Consider the following 19,402-nt stretch of genomic DNA (forward strand, 5'->3'; position numbering starts at 1 on the left):
ATTGCACGTTTTCATTTGAATTTGAGGCAACGTGGGTTGTATTGCAGAGGTAGTGCTTAGTGGTTGCACTTTCATTGCTTGGGAGACTCAAAGTTGACATGAAATGAAAATTCAGTTTTTTTATATATACAGGTGCTGGTCATAAAATTAGAATATCAAGTTGATTTATTTCAAGAATTCAACTAAACAGGTGAAACTAATATATTATATAGACTCATTACATGCAAAGTGAGATATTTCAAGCCTTTATTTGTTATAATTTTGTATATAATTTTGAATATTACATGAAATCACACAGTAATTACACAGTAATACCATGGTCATTGAACCAGGTTTTGGTTCTTTTGGCAGTGTGGGCAGGTGCAAATCCTGCTGGAAAATGAAGGAAGCATGAAGTGCTCTGAAAATGTCCTGGTAGACGGCTGCGTTAACTCTGGATTTAATAAAGCACAGTGGACCAAAGTCCTCTTTTCTGATGAGAGCAAATTTTGCATCTCATTTGGAAACCAAGGTCCCAGAGTCTGGAGGAAGAATGGAGAGGCACACAATCCAAGATGCTTGAAGTCCAGTGTGAAGTTTCCACAGTCTGTGTTGGTTTGGGGAGCCATGTCATCGGCTGGTGTTGGTCCACTGTGCTGTCCACTCAACGCAGCCGTCTACCAGGACATTTTCAGAGCACTTCATGCTTCCTTCATTTTCCAGGAGGATTTGCACCTGCCCACACTGCCAAAAGAACCAAAACCTGGTTCAATGACCATGGTATCACTGTGTAATTAATGTGTGATTTCATGTAATATTCTAATTTTCTGGAATTTTGATTTTGTGGGTTTCATAAGCTGTAAGCCATAATCATCAAAATTATAACAAATAAAGGCTTGAAATATCTCACTTTGCATGTAATGAGTCTATATAATATATTAGTTTCACCTGTTAAGTTGAATTCTTGAAATAAATCAACTTTTTGATGATATTCTAATTTTATGAACAGCACCTGTATGTTTTTGACCTTGTAATTATAATAACGTGATTTTTTTTATATATTTTTTTTATACTAAGTACTAGTTGGAAATCATGAGAATAATTACAGTTATCTTATTCAATTGACAGCAGTTTTGAATATTTAAATGAATAGTTTACCAAAAAAAGTAAAAGTTCTGACATTGTATACTCACATTTATGTTGTTCCAAGCCTGTATGACTGTCTGTCTTCTGTGAAACACAAAACAAGATATTTTGAAGAAGAGTTTTAGTGGACATTGATTTCCATTGTCAATGGCAAAAAAAAAAGAAAAAAATTGTTATGTTATGTTCCAAAAGTATTATGCTTTTATGTGTATAAATGCACAGGTTAACATCTATTGATATATTATTTAATTTATAACATATTGTCTTTATAATAAACTAACATTTACTGATTTTAGACAGTATAAATGTTAGAGGAGATGCATTTGAGATTTCTGGGGTCTTTTAGAACCAATTCGCACATAACTATAGAACCAATTCTTAATGCGCATGTGAACGCCATCAGCGTTTATCACAGGTTTGCGTTTAAAGTTTGTGTAGAGAGAATGGTGTCGTCTTAGCGGCCCCTAATTTAATAACAAATGATCGTTGCGACGGAAGCGAATCAATCAAAACTAACCTTAGCTGGAAAATAACTTTATTAAAGAACCTCTATAAAGCCAAAACAATCTCTGTTACCTTAAATTATACGTTTATCTCTGTAAAGCTGCTTTGAAACAATCTACATTGTTAAAAGCGCTATATAAATGAAGATGACTTGACTTGACTTTTACTTGAAGTAAATCTGAGATTTACTAGTAAGGTTAGATCCACTCACAATGTCACACTAATTGGTTAAAAGGTCAATTATTGAAATGAATCAAATCATCCAAGACTGAGATTTACAAAGTCTCATTTGCTCTCTATTAAATCCTGTTTCTTTCTAGGAGAAATAATTGAGACATTAAAGCAGTGTTTCTCAACTGGTGGGTCGCAAGACCATTTTGAGTGGGTTGTGTAATGTGCAGTCAAAGAAGCAACAACAAACATAATTCTATGTTTTTCTGATTCAAGACTTTTATTTTGAAAGTGACACTGAAAGTGATGTGACATGAAGGCCAAATAAGGTAACCCATACTCGGAATTTGGCCCTGTGCATTTAACCCATCAAAGTTAGTGCACACACATTATGAGCAGTGAGTAGTGAACACACACTGCAAACCGTGGACACACACCCGAAGCAGTGCATGGGCAGCCATTTGCTGCGGTGCCCGGGAAGCAATTGGGGCCTTTGCTCAAGTCACCTAGTCGTGGGTATTGAGGGTGGATTAGAGCGCTGTTCGTTCACTCCCCTGCCAGTACATTTCCCTGCCAGTATTTAGAATCGAACCTGCAACCTTCGGGTTACAGGTCTGACTCTCTAACCATTAGGCTACGACTGCCCCAAAAGATTAGTGAAAGCTGTTGACACTTCTGTGAAATGCAGTTTAAGTAAAGAGTGCCTGAGAAAACCTTGCTGTTCCGATTCAGCATTTGCGGTCAGCTGAGATGTTGTCAGGCAATTTGTCAGTGTCATTATTCTAACGTTATTTTTGTAACATATTTGTAACTCTCACCTCAGAAAAGCTAACTTTCCTGTCCTGGCAGCCATTATCCACCTTTTGTAAATTTAATGTGTCTGGCTTCCGGTGTCATTTTTCTTCCAGTTATTTTTAGCTGTACAAAACAGCTCGTTATGCTGCTTGATACTCCAAACTGATATTTCTTACAATACTATTTTAATGTGTTGTCTTAATTCTAAACACACTGGTTTGTAGCGCAAACAGTTTTACAGTTTACTGCACTTTGTATTCTTCTCATTATTTCCCACTATAGCAGCTAATGAATCGGAAGGTTCGCACATTCACAGAAAACACCTTACTTTTGCGTAAGGTGGATAGCTACTGTGCTCCTACTCGTAGCTCACACTCTTCAATTTCATGCTCAAATGCAGCGGCACACGCTGTATATCACTTCATTATAAATTAATCGCAAAAGAAATTATGAGCATGCAATGTCGTAGTGATGTTGTCAATTACTAAGTTATGAAATTATCAAAAAGTACCAATAAATTACATAACTTGCACTTCATGTGTAAGCTGAGAAGGATTTACATGCAGGTGTGATGTTCATTCTATTCACCAGGAGCAGTTTCCATGTTTTATTAACAGTTCATGTCAGTATTGTGTATTTACCATGGTAGCTGTCGTTTCCGCAATACCAACATGCCACTATTTCACTTTGTGTTATTTTGTATATTTTTAAATGACTGTGGTGGCTCATACCAACTTACTAACTTTATTGTATTAACAAAAAATAGTTTAGGACTGCTATTTAATAGCCTTACTTACTTTAAAGTGTTTATTCATCAGTATTAGTCATATTCTTACAATTGATGTGTATAAGGGATGGCACATGTGTGTGTGATATTTTTGTGAAAAAAATGTGCTTGGTTTTTATTACAATTTTTATTAGGTCAAATTCCTAAAAAATTGGGTCGCAGCTTAATGACCATGGGAATATGTGGATCCCATGGCCAAACCAGAACCACTGCATTAAAGAGATGTCATTTGTGACAATTCTTTCCTGCAGGTAATGAGAGAAATTCTGTGCTCGGTCTGTCCTTATACATCTTGTGAAGAATATCAGTATTCACGGGGCCTATTCATAGTGGATTATTCAGGTGCTCAAACAGAATGGAAAATAATGAGTGTCGCCTTTGTACGGCGTGACAAAAGTTTCAGCCTGTCATTGAGCGTTAATCTCAGGGTTTCTCTTTATCTCGTCACCGGCTTCAGGTCTGCTGCAATACGGCGCTTCAGTGAGGAAGGTCAGGCAAATGACACGTGGAGGACATGTCTGATCATTTGTGACATAATGGTACGCATGCCGGACGAGGCTCGTCTTCCTTGGGTAATGTACGAGGGGAGAGGTGAGTGAGATAAGGGCCGTCAGAGCCGGAGTCCACCTGCGGATTATCACACGGCTGTCAGATGGATTGCCTAGGTTTGGCCCCTCCAGATGGCACAGATGGGTCTCATCATCTCTCTTCTTCTACACTCCAGGCACTCCTTAATATAGCAACAGCTCCCTGATCTTTCCCGGCCTCTACTGCCCGTTTCAACTCATCCGCACCTGTAGCCCAGATCTGTACATCATTTCCTGTTTGCTCTTAATTACAGGCTCTAATTAGCAGCCCAAATACAAGCACATTCTCTTCCCAACGTGATTCTCAGCTCCAGAGGAATGGACCCTGCTAATTAGAGGAAATTTCCATCCTTCCTGTTATCCCAGAGAAATGGAACCACGGGAATAGAGGAGAAGAACGCAGCAGAGACAGAAAGAAAGAGCAGCACCACTGAGGGCTTTTGGGCTTTTTCTATTCTTATACAGCGACACAAGGGACTATTCGACTTTTACATGACTCGGATTTGCATAAGAGAGAAACTCCCTGAGAATTCGTTGAATACACAAACACATCAATCAAATCCAAACAATCTACATCAAGTCAACTCAAGCTCCGCTGTTTTAAACTCTGATGGGTTCGTAATGGTACTAACTTGCCTGGCAATGGGAGAGAGAGAGACAGAGCGCAGTTGGTGACCACTCTATATCAGATCAGTATTGTCATCTGCTGTCCTTCATGTTGGGAGAGCTTCAGGCGTGTGTGACCCACATAAGCAGTGATGTGCATAGAAGTGAATGCCATACACTGCACTGCAAAGAGACTTTCAGAGGAGAAACTCCTCACTGTGGCATTTGCTGTAACTTGGCATCTGTAGAGTGGCATCCTTTGTAGTTACACGCCTGGATGCGGAAAGTTGCTGTAAGTTTAACATAGTTGGAATTTATTTTGCATTGAAACGCTTGAGCGGTTGGCAAGTTTTAAAGTTTCAGTTTTTGGGGTTATTCCTCAAAATGGGTACTATTTGTGTCCTTAATGTCTACATTCATTGACTAACATCAAAGTTAGACATTTTTCCAAAAATGCTTTTTTAAATGTTTTTAAAAGAAGTCTCCATTGCCCACCTAGGCTGCATTTATTTGATCAAAAATACTGTAAAAAATAATAATATTGTGAAATATTTTTTATATACCACTAGGCCTGTCGCGATAGTCAATAAATCAATTAATCGCACGATAAAAAAAAATGAGCTCGATAATTTTTCCGGCCGCGATAATTCCATTTGCATGCTTGTTTGTTTTCCTCGTCTCTCTCTCTCTCTACCAAAGAGACTGGATGACCACTCTCAGTTCCTTAGTGAACTCTCTTGTCAGTTGCATGGTCTTTTTGGGGAGGCGGCGCCGCAGCGCTTGTCAGTCACGTGGTCTTTGTATGGGAAAGCGCCGGCGGGACTGCTTGCAGTGACTGGCGGGAGAGAGAAAAGACGCTAGTTGTGAGTTGGAGGGAAAAAAAGAGAAAAAGATGGAATTGGTTTCAAAGCCAAACGCGACAGCGAGCTCGATCTCATGAAAATGCGTATCTATACCATGTTATTTCTCGTGCCATTTATACGCCAAAAATAGTTTTTGCGTGCATATGATACGCACTTTATGGCGTGTAATACGCACGCACTCCTCACCCCTAATCCTAACCAAGTATTTTCAGTGCATAGCATATACACGCAATAAAGTGCGTCTCCGTCTTCCCGACAGTAAATTACACAATCACTCGGGCGTTTAGTCGACAAAATAACAGGAGGACAGTGCAAAATGCTGTGGTATCCTGTTGAGGCTTTTTTTTATTTGTTTACAAAGGTCCTAACCGGCAGTTTTGCCTGTTATGGAATGTATCACTATTTATGTCTGAGCCTAATGTTTAATATTTTTTGAAGTGCAATTTTGTTTACATCCATTTTATTTAATATTTTTGGTATTTATTCAAGTGAATTTTTTTGTTAACAGACACTGAGAGTCCATTGCTTTTATTGTTTTTGGTTGTTTTGTTAATTTTTTGTGGATATTTAAAATGTTTTTCCGTTTTCAATATAAGTTAAAAGCAAAATAAAAGTTTATCTTTGAAAAGGTGTACCTGCATTATTATGCCATTATCATTATATTAGATGAAAATGGTCTCGATTGACAATATTATCGGTTATCGCAATAATTTCTTGGACAATTTATCGTCCAGCAAAATTTGTTATCGTGACAGGCCTATATACCACCTAGGGCTGGGCGGTATATTGAGTTTGTACTATATATTTTTATAAACGATATAAGATGAGGCAAGACTATTTATATCAATATACAGTGGTTTGATATGAGCGCATCTGAAAAATGGCAGAAGACACAGAGTGAGCTGCTTTGAGGAAAGGGCTTAATCCAATTTGTCCTAAACATGAGACATGCTCTATATTAAGGGCTTCAAAATAACTTGAATAACGTGAATAGTTTAACGTGGCTTACCCCGTCAGATGCTCTGACAGATACTTGTGCTGTTTAATGTGTGAGATGCGTTTTCCTCAGTGTGTAACTTACATTTCACAGGTATATTCTTCATCTGTAAATGTTAGAAAGTCATGCAAATATTTCCTTTTTGACTCTCCACTAAACTTCACAGACTCGCATTTGCCCCAAGCAGACGCAACACAATAATTCCGACTAAAATATTTGTTTTAAACCAAGTTTGTGTTTTTAGATTGTAATTTTATTACAATGTTAGAATGTAATCATTTTAACCCTTTTTTGCACATAATCAATAGCATAGCCTACATGGTTAAATTCACTGTATTTGTTTTCATAGCCTTCAATATGAACATTGTTTGTAGAACAACACTGGGCAGGATATGAAATATTTTTTTTAAATAAATAAAAACAGGGGCTTTTTTTAAATCCAAATAGAAAAAAGTAGAAAATATCGAGATATATACTGTATCTCTATTAATCCATATCGCCCATCCCTAATATCGTCTGCATATATGCTAGAGATGCAAATTTTGGTTCATGTATTTTTTACATAATACAATGCAGTTTATTTATTTATTTATGTAAAGCTGTTATTTTGTCTTTACTCTTTCTCTACATATGTATTATTACATTACATTAATCTTGGTGTAATTTATCTTGACATTATTGCTTTTCACACTGTGCTTAACCCCAGGTTATCGCCGCTTTAAACACCGCTGTTAACCCCGGGTAAAGGAACGTTTCACACTTGTAATTTAGAAGCGAGGTTAGCACCGCTTTTTCTTTGTGGTATTGAAACCCTGCTCTGGAGGAGAGTTAGCACCGCTTTTGCAGTGTTAACCCCGCGTTGTGGTGTCAAATGTGTACTTCTTACCTTTATATTCCGAAATGTCCATTCAGTATAAACTCGATAGTACAGTCGGAAATACAAGGATGCGCAATGCCAGAGCTTTTATGCAAACAGGTCGCATGCTGCGTTCATCCAATTAATGACATTGACACCGCAAATACGCAAATAAGAACGTTAACCCAGTGTGAAACCGGAAGCAAAATAACCCAGGATTCTGTTTACCCAGGGTTTAGAATGACTCAGGATTAACTATTTCAATTGTGAAAATCTCTAATGTATTATCGAAAGACTTGAAAAAAGGTACCAGTTTCATAGAATGACCCTTGACCTGGAATCTGTCTGGCATTTATTTGTTAATCAGACATTTACTCTGTACCAGAGAGCGGTTATGTGTGTCAGATACAGAAAGAGAGGTCGTGTTTGAGAAAAAAACATAGCCAGTCCTCTCATTAGCTTTAAGGCAACAGAGATGATTAAAAAATCTCTGCTGGACACATTGCTACTGAAAGAGCTGAGCACATGGACATCAATCCTCTTTCCTTCCCTCATTCTGTCCCTTAATCTTATCTCTCACTTTTCTCTCTTTTCATGTTTGTTTGTTTATGGGCTTTTGGCCAGTGGTGAGGAATCAGGATGACACAGATCATATTCAAACCCTTGTCCCTGTGAGCTCACTACACCACGGCTCTGACTCTGTTCATTTCTTTGCTTTGTTTCTCTCACTCAGATCTCATAAGGTGATTCATATCACCTGCAAATAACGCTTGTTTATTTATGAGGTGTCACCTCAATTATTCTGAATTTTTTATTGCTGTAAACAGGAAATCAGATTCAACACAGCACAGGACAGGAAGGCAGGAGAGCAGGAGCTCTTTTTTCAAACTCAGACATAGCTGGAGGGGGTTTTCTGCTAATTCTCTGTTAATGTGACACAGCATGTATCTCCAGATTAATTAACCATCCGCCTGCCCTCATAGTGCTGATACAGTGACTGTATCAGTGTGTCTCTCTTAGGCCATGCACACTCACTGAAGCTAAACAGTGTCGCTCCTGTTCTGAATCCTAAATCCCACTCTACACACAGATTTCACTTGTTTACTAGAGTGAAAATGCATTCTAGATACAAATTTACACCAAAGGTTCAGGTAATGACAAACATATTTATGTTAATCCACATGGCGTAAAGTACCACACTGAGCGACTGTTTTTAATGCAGCAACACTATTTTGAGCCCTGACAGCTTGTCTGAGGTGCCGTGCTAGAAAATGACAAAAACGTACAAGATATGTAAGGTATGAGCCTTGATTCACTGACAATTTTGAGACCTATTTCTTAGCAGCGTAGTTCCTCCCACCAACATTTTTGTCTGAAAAGGCACAATTTATTGCACAAATCATTTTTCTTTTCTTTTTGTCTGCTACTAGTCTGTTAAATTGGTGTTATATTATAGCAAAATAAAGTACTGACATACCTTAATACTGACATTATAATATCTGTACAAATTTAAACTTGGGCGTACTGTCCCTTTAAGGGTTTTTTTTTGTATTTGGGACAAAAAAATGGGCTTTCTGTTTTCCCTGTTCATTCTATGGCATATGGGGCCGGGAGTGCTGGGATAATTGACTTAATTTCTCTTTATTTTGAACCTGTCTGTTGTGCTCTGTGTAAAAAACAGCAAACATTTTAATCAACACTGACCCCGAATGACACAGCGGCTGCACATTTACAGTACACGCCAACGTCTGCATCTGACTGACAGTCATGTTTATGCAAGGGATTACATGCGTAGGGTAGACGGTCGGGCCCGGTGCCAACGCAAATTGGATTATGGTGAGCAATATTCTGGAAACATTTTATTATCCAAGGGCTTTTAGTGTAATGTGATTACTTTGTAATGCACTTTTGTTTTATGGACTGCTTCAGCACATTGCAGCTCCAGCTTTATTAAGCGTGAATTTATTCTGTAGTACACATCATCAGGTTGTCACCTGTTGCCTTCACAGCACTCAAGGGCCTTCAAGCGTGTTTTTAGCAGTGCTTATTTAAATTCAGTCCTCATCGTTCACTGTGGCCGAATTTAAATAGCTGGGTACTGTTGTGCTTTTTGTGAAATTTTCCTGATGGGAACCCTCAGACAGTGGCATTAATTTGTGCTGAGAGTTTGACGTGTCTTTTTGCCGTAAAGAGTTTGAGGTGTCTAGATTGAGGGCGACGTGTGCGAGGCCTCATTAACCTATCGTCACGTCTGCGACTAGGCAGGGTCACTCATCGGGTCACATTCATTTGCCTGCATCTGATTAAAGGCACTTTCATTACCTGAGAGGAGCACAAGGGCACATCCCAGCTGATCCCAGATCAGCCACAATGGCACAGTTTCACGACGACGCTAGCTAGTTGAATAGTTCTGATTTTTTCATTCAGCATGATTGTAATTATTCCTCAGATGCGCACTTTTTTACTCTGCTCCGTGTCACAACTTCCACCCACGCTGCCATATTGGATATTGGCTCATGCAGTTGTTGCATGTATTGTCTAAAGTGGAAGACGGGCAGAACTAGAAGTAATGGGCGGCTATGGCTTTCTATTAGTGACAGGTGAGGATATGCATGCTGGCTTCAGCAGACAGGAGATTGCCCGTGGTGCAATTACCATGCAGCTTGGCAGACAGACAAGCCAACACCATTATGAGTGCAGTCAGTGTGGCAGAATGTGTCACCCCACTGCCATCTCTGCACAGCTGAAAACACGTCAATCTGTCCTTCTGCTTTTATGTATTGTCGAAACTTTTCCACCTTTAAACATTCCTATCCCTATTAAATCACTTAACAAACACAGTTTTGCTTCTGATTGGATGAGTCATGTTTGAAACCATGGGGGAGTCACTTTTATATCCCAGGAATTTTTTATTGCAGGAATTAAGGGGTACTTCACTGCTGGCAAAACTGACTTTTGCGTATGCCTATGCAGTAAAAAGGCAGATTTCTTTTTTTTTTTTATCAGTGCTACCCGACTGAAACAAAGAAAAAGGCTGTTGTCTTTCCTTTTGACGAATAGGAAGGAAAACTTCAATACCCATAATGCACTGGGCATGTTGCCATCCAAGGCCACTCCCACCAGTCTGCTATGGATACGCTTACCAAGTCAAATATCACCTTGCTTTAGCAGGAGATATTTCTTAGCAAACTTTTAGTCATGATGGTGTCGACTTGTATTGTTGACTACAAACACTGTGTTTTATGCCGTTCTTTCTGTTCATCCGGTGGACTTTTGCTGACAAATAAACATGAATTTCTCAGTCCAGGTAACACAGAGAACAAGTAAACATATATACTACTGACATTGTAACAATACAAAGTGGGTTGAAAATCAATGTACTGTATGTCCACTTTTTTCTATAAATCCAGAGGATAAAAAATATCCATTACTATGAGAAGTTAAAGTCCAAAAAGCTCACTTTGATTTCATTGGTTCTTTAACCATGTCTCTGTTCTCTTTCTTCTCTTATCTTATAACATTAAGGTGATGAACGTGAGCCTGGCTGAGGGTGACGTAGTCAGATTCGAAGACCTGGGCGGCAGGGAACCTTCGATGCTGGCCAACGAGTCCATCTTGCTTAAAGGTCTGGTGGTACGCAGCTGGAGCAACCAAATATCCATCCACTTCCGTAGCCGGCAGCCGCAGTTCAGCTCCTTGCTGCTGCGTTACCAAGGTGAGATGTCCTACGTCAACCTCTAAACATCTGCTTCATCTACTTCCTGCTAATTGCACTTGTGCCAGTGTCTCCGGCTGGCATGGATCCAGCGCTCTAGACAAACCTGTTTATGAGTGTACACTTACTGATTAGATTGGCACGAACGATTAGGACTCTGGGAGTAGGGAGCTCTCAATCATTCCTTTCTATTAGGAGAGACTCTCTGTGCACTGAAGGGGAAACACTCCTTGTTATCTCATGTCAACATAATATGCTCATGTTAGCCTGAAAATGACAGCTGCTGTCAATAGGCTGCATAATTACATCGGAGAATGACTTGGATAATTCTCTGCTAATAGTCTTTTAACAGAGTCATCAAGGGGAGATCGGCACAACAGAAAAGGTTTACGGAGCACTGATGCGCCCTGGCCCAGCGCTGCGCCACTCTCTCGTTCGTTATGCGGGGCGATAAAATGACAAATGACCGTTACGGGAAAATTCTTTTGTTTCTGTGAGCTAATGAACTGTGGCGGGTTTGCAGTGGCGTAATATCATTTTTTGCACATCCTTAATATGCCTTTTGAATAAGAAAGTCGTTTACACTCCACCCCCTCTTTCTCTCTGTCTTTATGAGTGTGTGGGGGGTAATCAGTGGTGTTCAGCTTTCATGGAACAGAAGCTACATTCCCCGTTAGACTCATTGCAATCATCCGCAGGAGCCAGACAGCACATATTTCATAAAGGCTCTCTGTTTCTTTACAAAACTTCCAATTACTTGGTTCCGAAGGCCCTGCTTCCCCTGATTCCGGTTCAATTTAATGTTCCCCAGCTGCTATGCTGGATGGATGTGCACACGCAAGAGCAGCTAATTTTGCCACTGGGTTTACACTTGCCTTGGCATTGATGTAATGGCAAACAAGGAAGGACAAGAACCAAGCATGGATTGAGATCTAGCGTAAATACATACTGCAACATGACTGTAATGTTGAGTCAAAATTATGTTGATTGTTTATTCAACCTGTTGTCGTTCCGAACCTAAATGACTTTCTTTCTTCTGTAAAACATAAAAGGAGAAGTTTAGCAGAATATTCACACTGTTCTTTATCAGATAATGTAGATCAGGTGCTGTCAAGCTGCACAATTGACAAAATGCACAATTGAATTTTCCTATTTTTAGTTTTTCATCTAATATTTGTTATTTTATTTTAACTTTATTTGAATTACTAAAATTATTGTTTTTGTTTTTTTTTAGTTAACAATAACAACACTGCAAGTTAAATTGCAGTGCAAAATATATGTATATTCAAATGGCATGAATATATGGCATTTTAAATGTAAAATGACACATATTTTCAGAATATTTAACATTAATATTATCATATTACTATGTATTGATAATAATTAATTATTTTATTCATGATAATAATTATAATAATGACTAAAATCTTCGTCTGTTCTTCACACAAATCTATGATTTCGGAGGATTTGTCTTTGGGATTATTGAAAAGACCAGCATGAACATACTGTAAAATAACTTATTTTAAAAAATAATAATTTAAAAAGTCATTACATTTTGCTGGACGCTTTTATTCAGTCTACAAAAGGTACTAGACAAACACTTATATATTTAAATGAAATAGTCTTAAGCAAAAACAACTGATGCGCTGTAATAGGCGGTCTCATTTTCTTTTCAAAAACATGGTGCATCTCTATAATTTGAGATTAAAATGTCCCTGTCAATGTTAAAACCAAACCTAAGGCCTTGTACTGCAACATACTGAGATTATAGAGAAAATGATCCTCATTGAGCTACAAGACAAAATGAAGAAGCTCCTCTTGATTTTCTGCAATCAGTGAGGTTAGATGCTGTTTCTGTTTGCATTATTGCACTTGCTATCATTTTTCCCGGCTTCCTTTTACTTCACAAACTCACCAGACAAATGAATGGAATAACATTTCTGGATGTTCTTTTTTTTTTCCAATATCAGTTTTTAACATGGTCATGTCAGGGATGTCTGCAAAGAAAATTGGCTGTGTTTCAACATGAATGAGCATTCTTTGATCGCCTCAGCTCTTTTCCACGGCTTTGTGGTGTGTGAGCATTAGAGTATGAACGCATCAAAATCTTTTTACATTGAACTTTGATCTCTTGTCATATGTCTAAAGCAAGTAGTTTTCTGCTATACCATCCACGCAGATCTAACACACCTGTCCTGTCCCGACGTTCAGCAGGCCGTACAGTTTGACGAATGACAGATTCTCTAAATGGGAACCTCCATCAAAGACGCGCACATTAAAGATTTAGACCTCTAAATAATTCAGCTCACAATGAAAGGACCCTTGCTGCACCCCTTTGCGTCTGGATAAAGGTTAAACACAAACAAGGCAGGGCTGATGGAGTGAAGTTTGAAATGAAGGCTGTTGGGGTCTGAATGGCCTTTCTACAGGTAATCGCCCCCTTTGCCGCACCGCTCTCGCCCCACCACTTAAATGTCAGAAGCTTGAGAGGTTGTCACTCTCATACGGCACTGCAGGGGAAGCAGGTGTGCATATGCAAGTGTTTTGGGTAAACTATTTTGTGACGAGGTATTATGAGCTGAGGATTGGAGTCCTGCCCCAGTATGAGCTCAGTTGTGTAGTTGAGCCGTGATAAAGTCGGCTGATCTGGGCTGAGCCTAGCAGTGCATGGCGGGTTGCAGTGTGCAGTGATGACTGAGGAAGCTGCTGTAATATCCTCCACCCTGCCGCTCGCCCCTCCCAGAGGAGATTAACCCTGCAGGGCGAGGGATCACCAGCTGAGATACACGCTCTCACCCACTGACACACATCCTCAGCCAAAGCAGGGCTCCACTTCTCACTTTTTTCCTCTGCTACTTTCTTTGCACTTTCATGAGAGCAAAAGTCGCATTCACCAAGCACCACATGGAAGCAAAACTAGACTTTTGTGAGTAAATAAGAGTTATTGGCCAGTTGGCATGTATATACTACTAATAATAATATTTTTTTGTAACACTTTATTTTGATGGTCCCTTTTTAACATTCAGTTTACTATAAGTAAGTTTGCAACTACATGTCAACTTATTCAAACCCTAACCCTACCAATCTACTAATACTCTTCTAACACTCTTATGAGAGTTAGTAGACATGTAGGTGCAATGTTACTTATAGTCAACAGAATGTGTTAAAGGGACCATCAAAATAAAGTGAAACTATGTTTTGTGAGGCTTCTGAAAATTTCATTGTTTTTTTTTTTTTTTTTGTGACATTTTTTCCTTTTGTATTACTAACTCCAAGACTTAAATTAGAGAGAACCTTCCTCCTTTAGATACAAATACGCTACCATTCAAAAGTTTGGGGTTTGTAAGACTTTTTTCAAAAACATTAAGGCTGCATTTGATCAAAAATACTGTAAAAAAATATATATATATATTTAATATATTTTAAAATGAATTCATGTGATGACAAAGATGGATTTTCAGCAGCCGTTATTCTAGCCTTCAGTGTCACATTATCCTTCAGAAATCAGTCTAATGTGCTGATTTTGTGCTCAAAAAATTGGTTTTCTAGTTTCTACGTCTAGTTCACATCTAGTAGAAGTAAAAGAGGCAATCTTCAGCCAGCCGGTGGCAATGTCACAGCAGTATTCGGTTAATATGTTTCAAACCCATCAGGAGCTCTGTACTCTCAAGATGGTCAAAGTTTACTATTTGCTGCTTGACCGTAAAGTCTAAATCAAGCCATTTTATGATACAATCTTAAATGCTGTGTAAGTCGTCCTTTGACCTTATTTGTCTGCAAGGTCTTCATGGAGGCACTGTAAGTGCTGTCATGCACTGACAGACCAGATTTCTGTGATAGATGGGAATGTGGTAGTTTTATGTGTCTAGACATGCCCTGCCTTGACTCATTCATGCACTTCTCTTTCCTTCCGACCCTGCCCGTCTGTGTGGCATTGGACCGAGGCCCTGAATCCCAAATGATCTGGAGCTCGCCACATCCAGATTTTATTTCAGTTCCGCCCTTGCGTTTTATATAGCGTAAGATGAAATTAGAACAGAGAGATTTTGAACAGATCTCGGGGTGAGCTTGACTGTGTGACGGGTGAGTCGGAATAGCTGTAAAGCGAAATTAAACAATTCAAGCTATTCTATGAATAAACGGTGTCGTTGATCATTTAATTGCCTGAATTTTTCTGTTCTGGAAGAAGATGACGCCTTGATGTTTCATTCCGTTTGATCCCTAGGTTCACCTTGTCTGGTGTGAAAAAAGTGAAACATTTTCGTTAGACAGGCATGCAAGACGAGACAGATCTGATTATAGATGGACACGCTGTCTCTGAGAGAATGGCTAATTAATTTCTGCGTAATGAGCTGCCTCTTTTGAGAGGTTGACAGGCTAATGAATCTTGCCCTCTCATCACGGAGTTACGCCTTGGAGTCATCTAAAAAATGATCTGGACCTACACAGGAAGAGGAATCGTGTCAGGTCATTTCAAAGCACGCCTTTAAGAATGAACAATGCTGCAGGTGGCCGAGGGCATGGAGATTGATAGATGAAAATAGGGCCATTCATGAAATAAGAAAAAGAGTAAAGGAGATTTTGCAGTGAAAAGGCTTCACAATTAACCATCAAGCACTCTCCTTCCTCCGCTTCTCTGTGGGAAATTGCTTTAACATTTAAAGAGTCAGTGGGTTGACAGAAAGAGATGGTACCATGCTGGGTCCCATAGAATTGCGAGTTTTCTCAGAAATTGAGCGCTAGTCGCGAGCTGTAGTTCTTTTCTTTCTCAGTTTTATAAGCACCGTTATCCCTTCAACTTTATTTTACCTGCCATTCTGTACACACTACAGTATGTCACCCAATTAGGGAGTCGTGTCATGCGTCCATGTCTGATTTGTAAGCCTGAAACCTCCACGTCTTGGCGCAAACATTGCCCTTCTCAGTGATAAACGTCTGGATGGATCAGTGTCTTTGACGGCTGCGTTAAAAGACAGGCAAAGTTTCCGTAAAAGAGCTTTGACATTTAGTGGTGTCAGAGCGTTCGGCGGCTGAGGTGTCAGATCAGCTTAAGCAGATGTGCAGCTCAGGCTGTATTTCACCTTTATGCCAGGTTCACTTCTGCCTGAGGCCGTCTCATTTCTGCAACATTAATTTTCGTGCTCCCCTGTCGTGTGTGACGGCCAATAATAAAAGGCCAAACCGCCCCTGTGCACAAGTCTATGGCCAATTTATGGAGGTCTTGGTCTTGGTTTTTTGTTATAATAAATTATTTTGTACACCCTGCACTTATCAGAGAGTACATAATCAGTATGTTTTAACTTCAAGTCAGCATAACTTGGCATTTGCATCCTATTTTACATAGATGATCTGCCTTCTGAGTGAAACAGGATATTTAATGAGTAAAAAAAAAAAGAATCCATTAGGAGCTGATTGGATTGTAAAAAGTGGCTATTACATAACTGAATGGAGAGTAATGGTTGATTGTGAGGGGTTGAAAACTAAAGAGCGGTTCACACTAACAGTGATTTACAGCAGCAAAGCTATACTATTCCATTGTAGTTTGTGTGTATCTTATTTCTTTTTTATTTATTTATTTTAGTAAATCATTTTTTTTTCATATAATTGAATTAAAATGTCTTAATAAATGTTTAGATATCATTTAATACGTATTAATTATTTATATATATATATGTATTTTTTTTTATTTTTTTTTACATTTTAGTTGCATCTTGGTGTTTTTAATCAGCATTTTTAAGCCATTATTTTATTGAAACATGTTGTCACTTATATATTATTTAAAATATATTTTGCACGTCTTTGGAAATTGTCATATATAAAAACATATATAATTTATTATATATATTATTTTATATTATATTGTCATTTAATTTATATTAACTTAATTTTATCAGCATCTTGGTGGTTTTAACTGACATTTTTAAGTGATATCCCAAAATTAGCATAACATGTGTGGAAGGAAACCTAGTTAGTGTGAATGGCCCTTAAAACTGATTGGTGATGTTAGATGGAAAAAGATGAAAAAGTTGATTCAGAGATCATTTCTGATAACATTACAATCAGTTTTAAAACCATTACAAAGACAAACATTTTCAGTGCAATTTCATGCATCGATGAATCATGCTTATATTAAGACCAGGAAGGTATATCATGCTGCTAGGAACAATTTTCACATGCACAGCTTTCTTTGGCAGACATTTTGGAAGCTGATCAATAGAATTACAGTATTAATGGGTCTGACTTCCGCTGACTAACACCCCATCCACTTGATGATGATTGTGATGATAACGGCCTTCCGCGAACCCTTTTTTGGCAGCTGTTAGCTAAGACATAGCTAATAGCTGTTTCAAACGGCATGCTATTCAGGCACTGTGGCGGTAACATTCAGGCTGTTCTCCACTGGTAGTGATGCTAAAGGAGGACAGAGAGAGAAATCTAGTGTGTGTAGGTGTGTGAAAAGTGTGTTGACAACTCACTCCTTACTGCCGCACAGTTAGCATAGTTTTAGATCTACCATCCATTTATTCATATGCCCTCCTCCTCAGCTAGGAGGTACAGCCTGTGATGTTCCAGGTAACAGTGCACTTTTAAAAAGGTGGAATCCCACTTCACACCTCTAGAGGATCCAGTCCTGCGTCTGATCCAGCAAATACAGTATCATGAGACTAGGCTCACCACATAGAAGGTGAAATGAAGGTAAATTTGTTGATAAAGTAATCACTGTTGTGCCTGAACGCGTTCATTGAACGATAGTTCATGAACTCGTTCATATTTTGGGCGAACGTGAACTGAACGTACTGTATTACTGCCTGATGAACGTTACTGTGAACTCGTTCATTCTGGTGTCTGTGAACGGCGCACTCTCTCAGTTTAACTTCGTTCAATAGGATGCCAGATTTCTGTAGAGGTTTCCAGGCGAAAACCCGGCTAAAACACACCATAAACAGGCCTTAAAATGTAGCGGAAAAAAACACCTGGCAACCATAGGCGGAGTTTGACATTTGAGCCAGGGGGGGGGCAAAAAAAAATAAAATAAAAAATCATTGTAGCAGCTGGGACCTGCATGGCCTATCAATTGGGGAACTCAGCACTAGCACATATGGACAAAACAAACATGCTAAATAAACACATTTATTTTTAACCCAAGAAAAAAAACAGTACAACAATTCAATCATATTTGTAAACAGGTAGAACTTCGCATAAACAGCCACTTGACTTCGCATCGCATCTTCGTTCGGACACAATTAGGATCAATTAAATGTGGACCACTTTTGCACTGTTAAAATATTATCTTCAACCAAAACGAAAAGATTTTTAAAGTTTTTCTTTCTTTTTTTCAAAACACATTGTGGCAATGAGAGTGATAAAAAAACAAGTTATATTTCACATTTTGTTGTACTTCATGAAACATTTAAAACATTTTGAGAGGGAAAAATGAACAGTCACACAATACTCTCCACTTTTGAAACACATTGTAGCAAAGTTATATTTCGCATTTTGTTGTAGCCTACTTCATGAAACATTTAAAACATTTTGAGACACGGGAAAAATGAACAGTCACACAACTCTCCACTTTTGAAACATATTGAACAGCATATTGAAAGCAGTGTGTTGAGTTTCTCCAGCTTAAGCAGTTATTTGGCAGAGAAATAAAACTTACAGAGCTAGACATTGTCCAGACTAGTGCAACAGTCATTTTCGTTTTTTGCGTCCTGCATATGCGTCAATAATGGTCTCAGGTGAGAGCTTGGCCGTAATGTCGCTTTCGATGTGAGAATCGCTGGACTTACGTTAGCCTGTCACTTGTCACATGACCCAAAGCCCTGATTTTTTTTTTTTTACTAAAGCAGTGTATGAAATCAGATGTATTACCTACCACCATTTAGTTGTTTTGTGTTATTTAAAATATTTATAATTTATCTTTTTTTTAAACAATGCTATTTAAAAAAAAAAAATGCAATTACCCGTTTCAACCACCAGGGGGGGCAATGCTCCCCCTGCCCCCCAGCAAACTCTGCACCTGCTGGCAACACCAACCACCAGTGTCGCACCGCAGCATGCGTAATCAAAACAAAAAGCAGCATGTAGGCGACGTCGCGGCAAAGCAGCGAGGAGGCGTCGTATGATCATTTAAACGAGTTTTATGACAAGGTCGGTGAGGATGGAAAAAACATATCTGCGCAAACTTTGCCTGCCGGCTTTCAAAAAGAAAATCCGCACTTGTTGAACCGCTGCCTGGTATATTTTTCCAGGATTCCAGTATTCCTTTTTAGTATGTACTGAAATGGAATTTGAAATGGAAAATTATTAAAATTGAAAAACATTTGCACCCTAAGGAGTACTGTCCTGTTTTTCTTTGAATAAATCCTCATTAAAAAAGACCATTCAAGCAGCAC

The 19,402-nt window shown here is 38.8% G+C and overlaps 1 protein-coding gene across 3 annotated transcripts in view; it reads left to right on the forward strand.

Annotated features, from left to right (window-relative positions):
- The window catches only part of sez6b (seizure related 6 homolog b), a 187,852-nt gene that overhangs the window by 114,752 nt on the left and 53,698 nt on the right, over positions 1–19,402 (forward strand). For all 3 annotated transcript variants that reach the window (XM_084127126.1, XM_084127128.1, XM_084127127.1), the window contains exon 4: positions 10,817–11,006. In XM_084127126.1, coding sequence (XP_083983252.1) covers positions 10,817–11,006 — 190 coding nt within the window. The remainder of the gene's footprint in view (positions 1–10,816; positions 11,007–19,402) is intronic.

Source organism: Abramis brama, assembly GCF_963993115.1.
Source record: "Abramis brama genome assembly, chromosome: 10".
NCBI lineage: Eukaryota > Metazoa > Chordata > Actinopteri > Cypriniformes > Leuciscidae > Abramis > Abramis brama.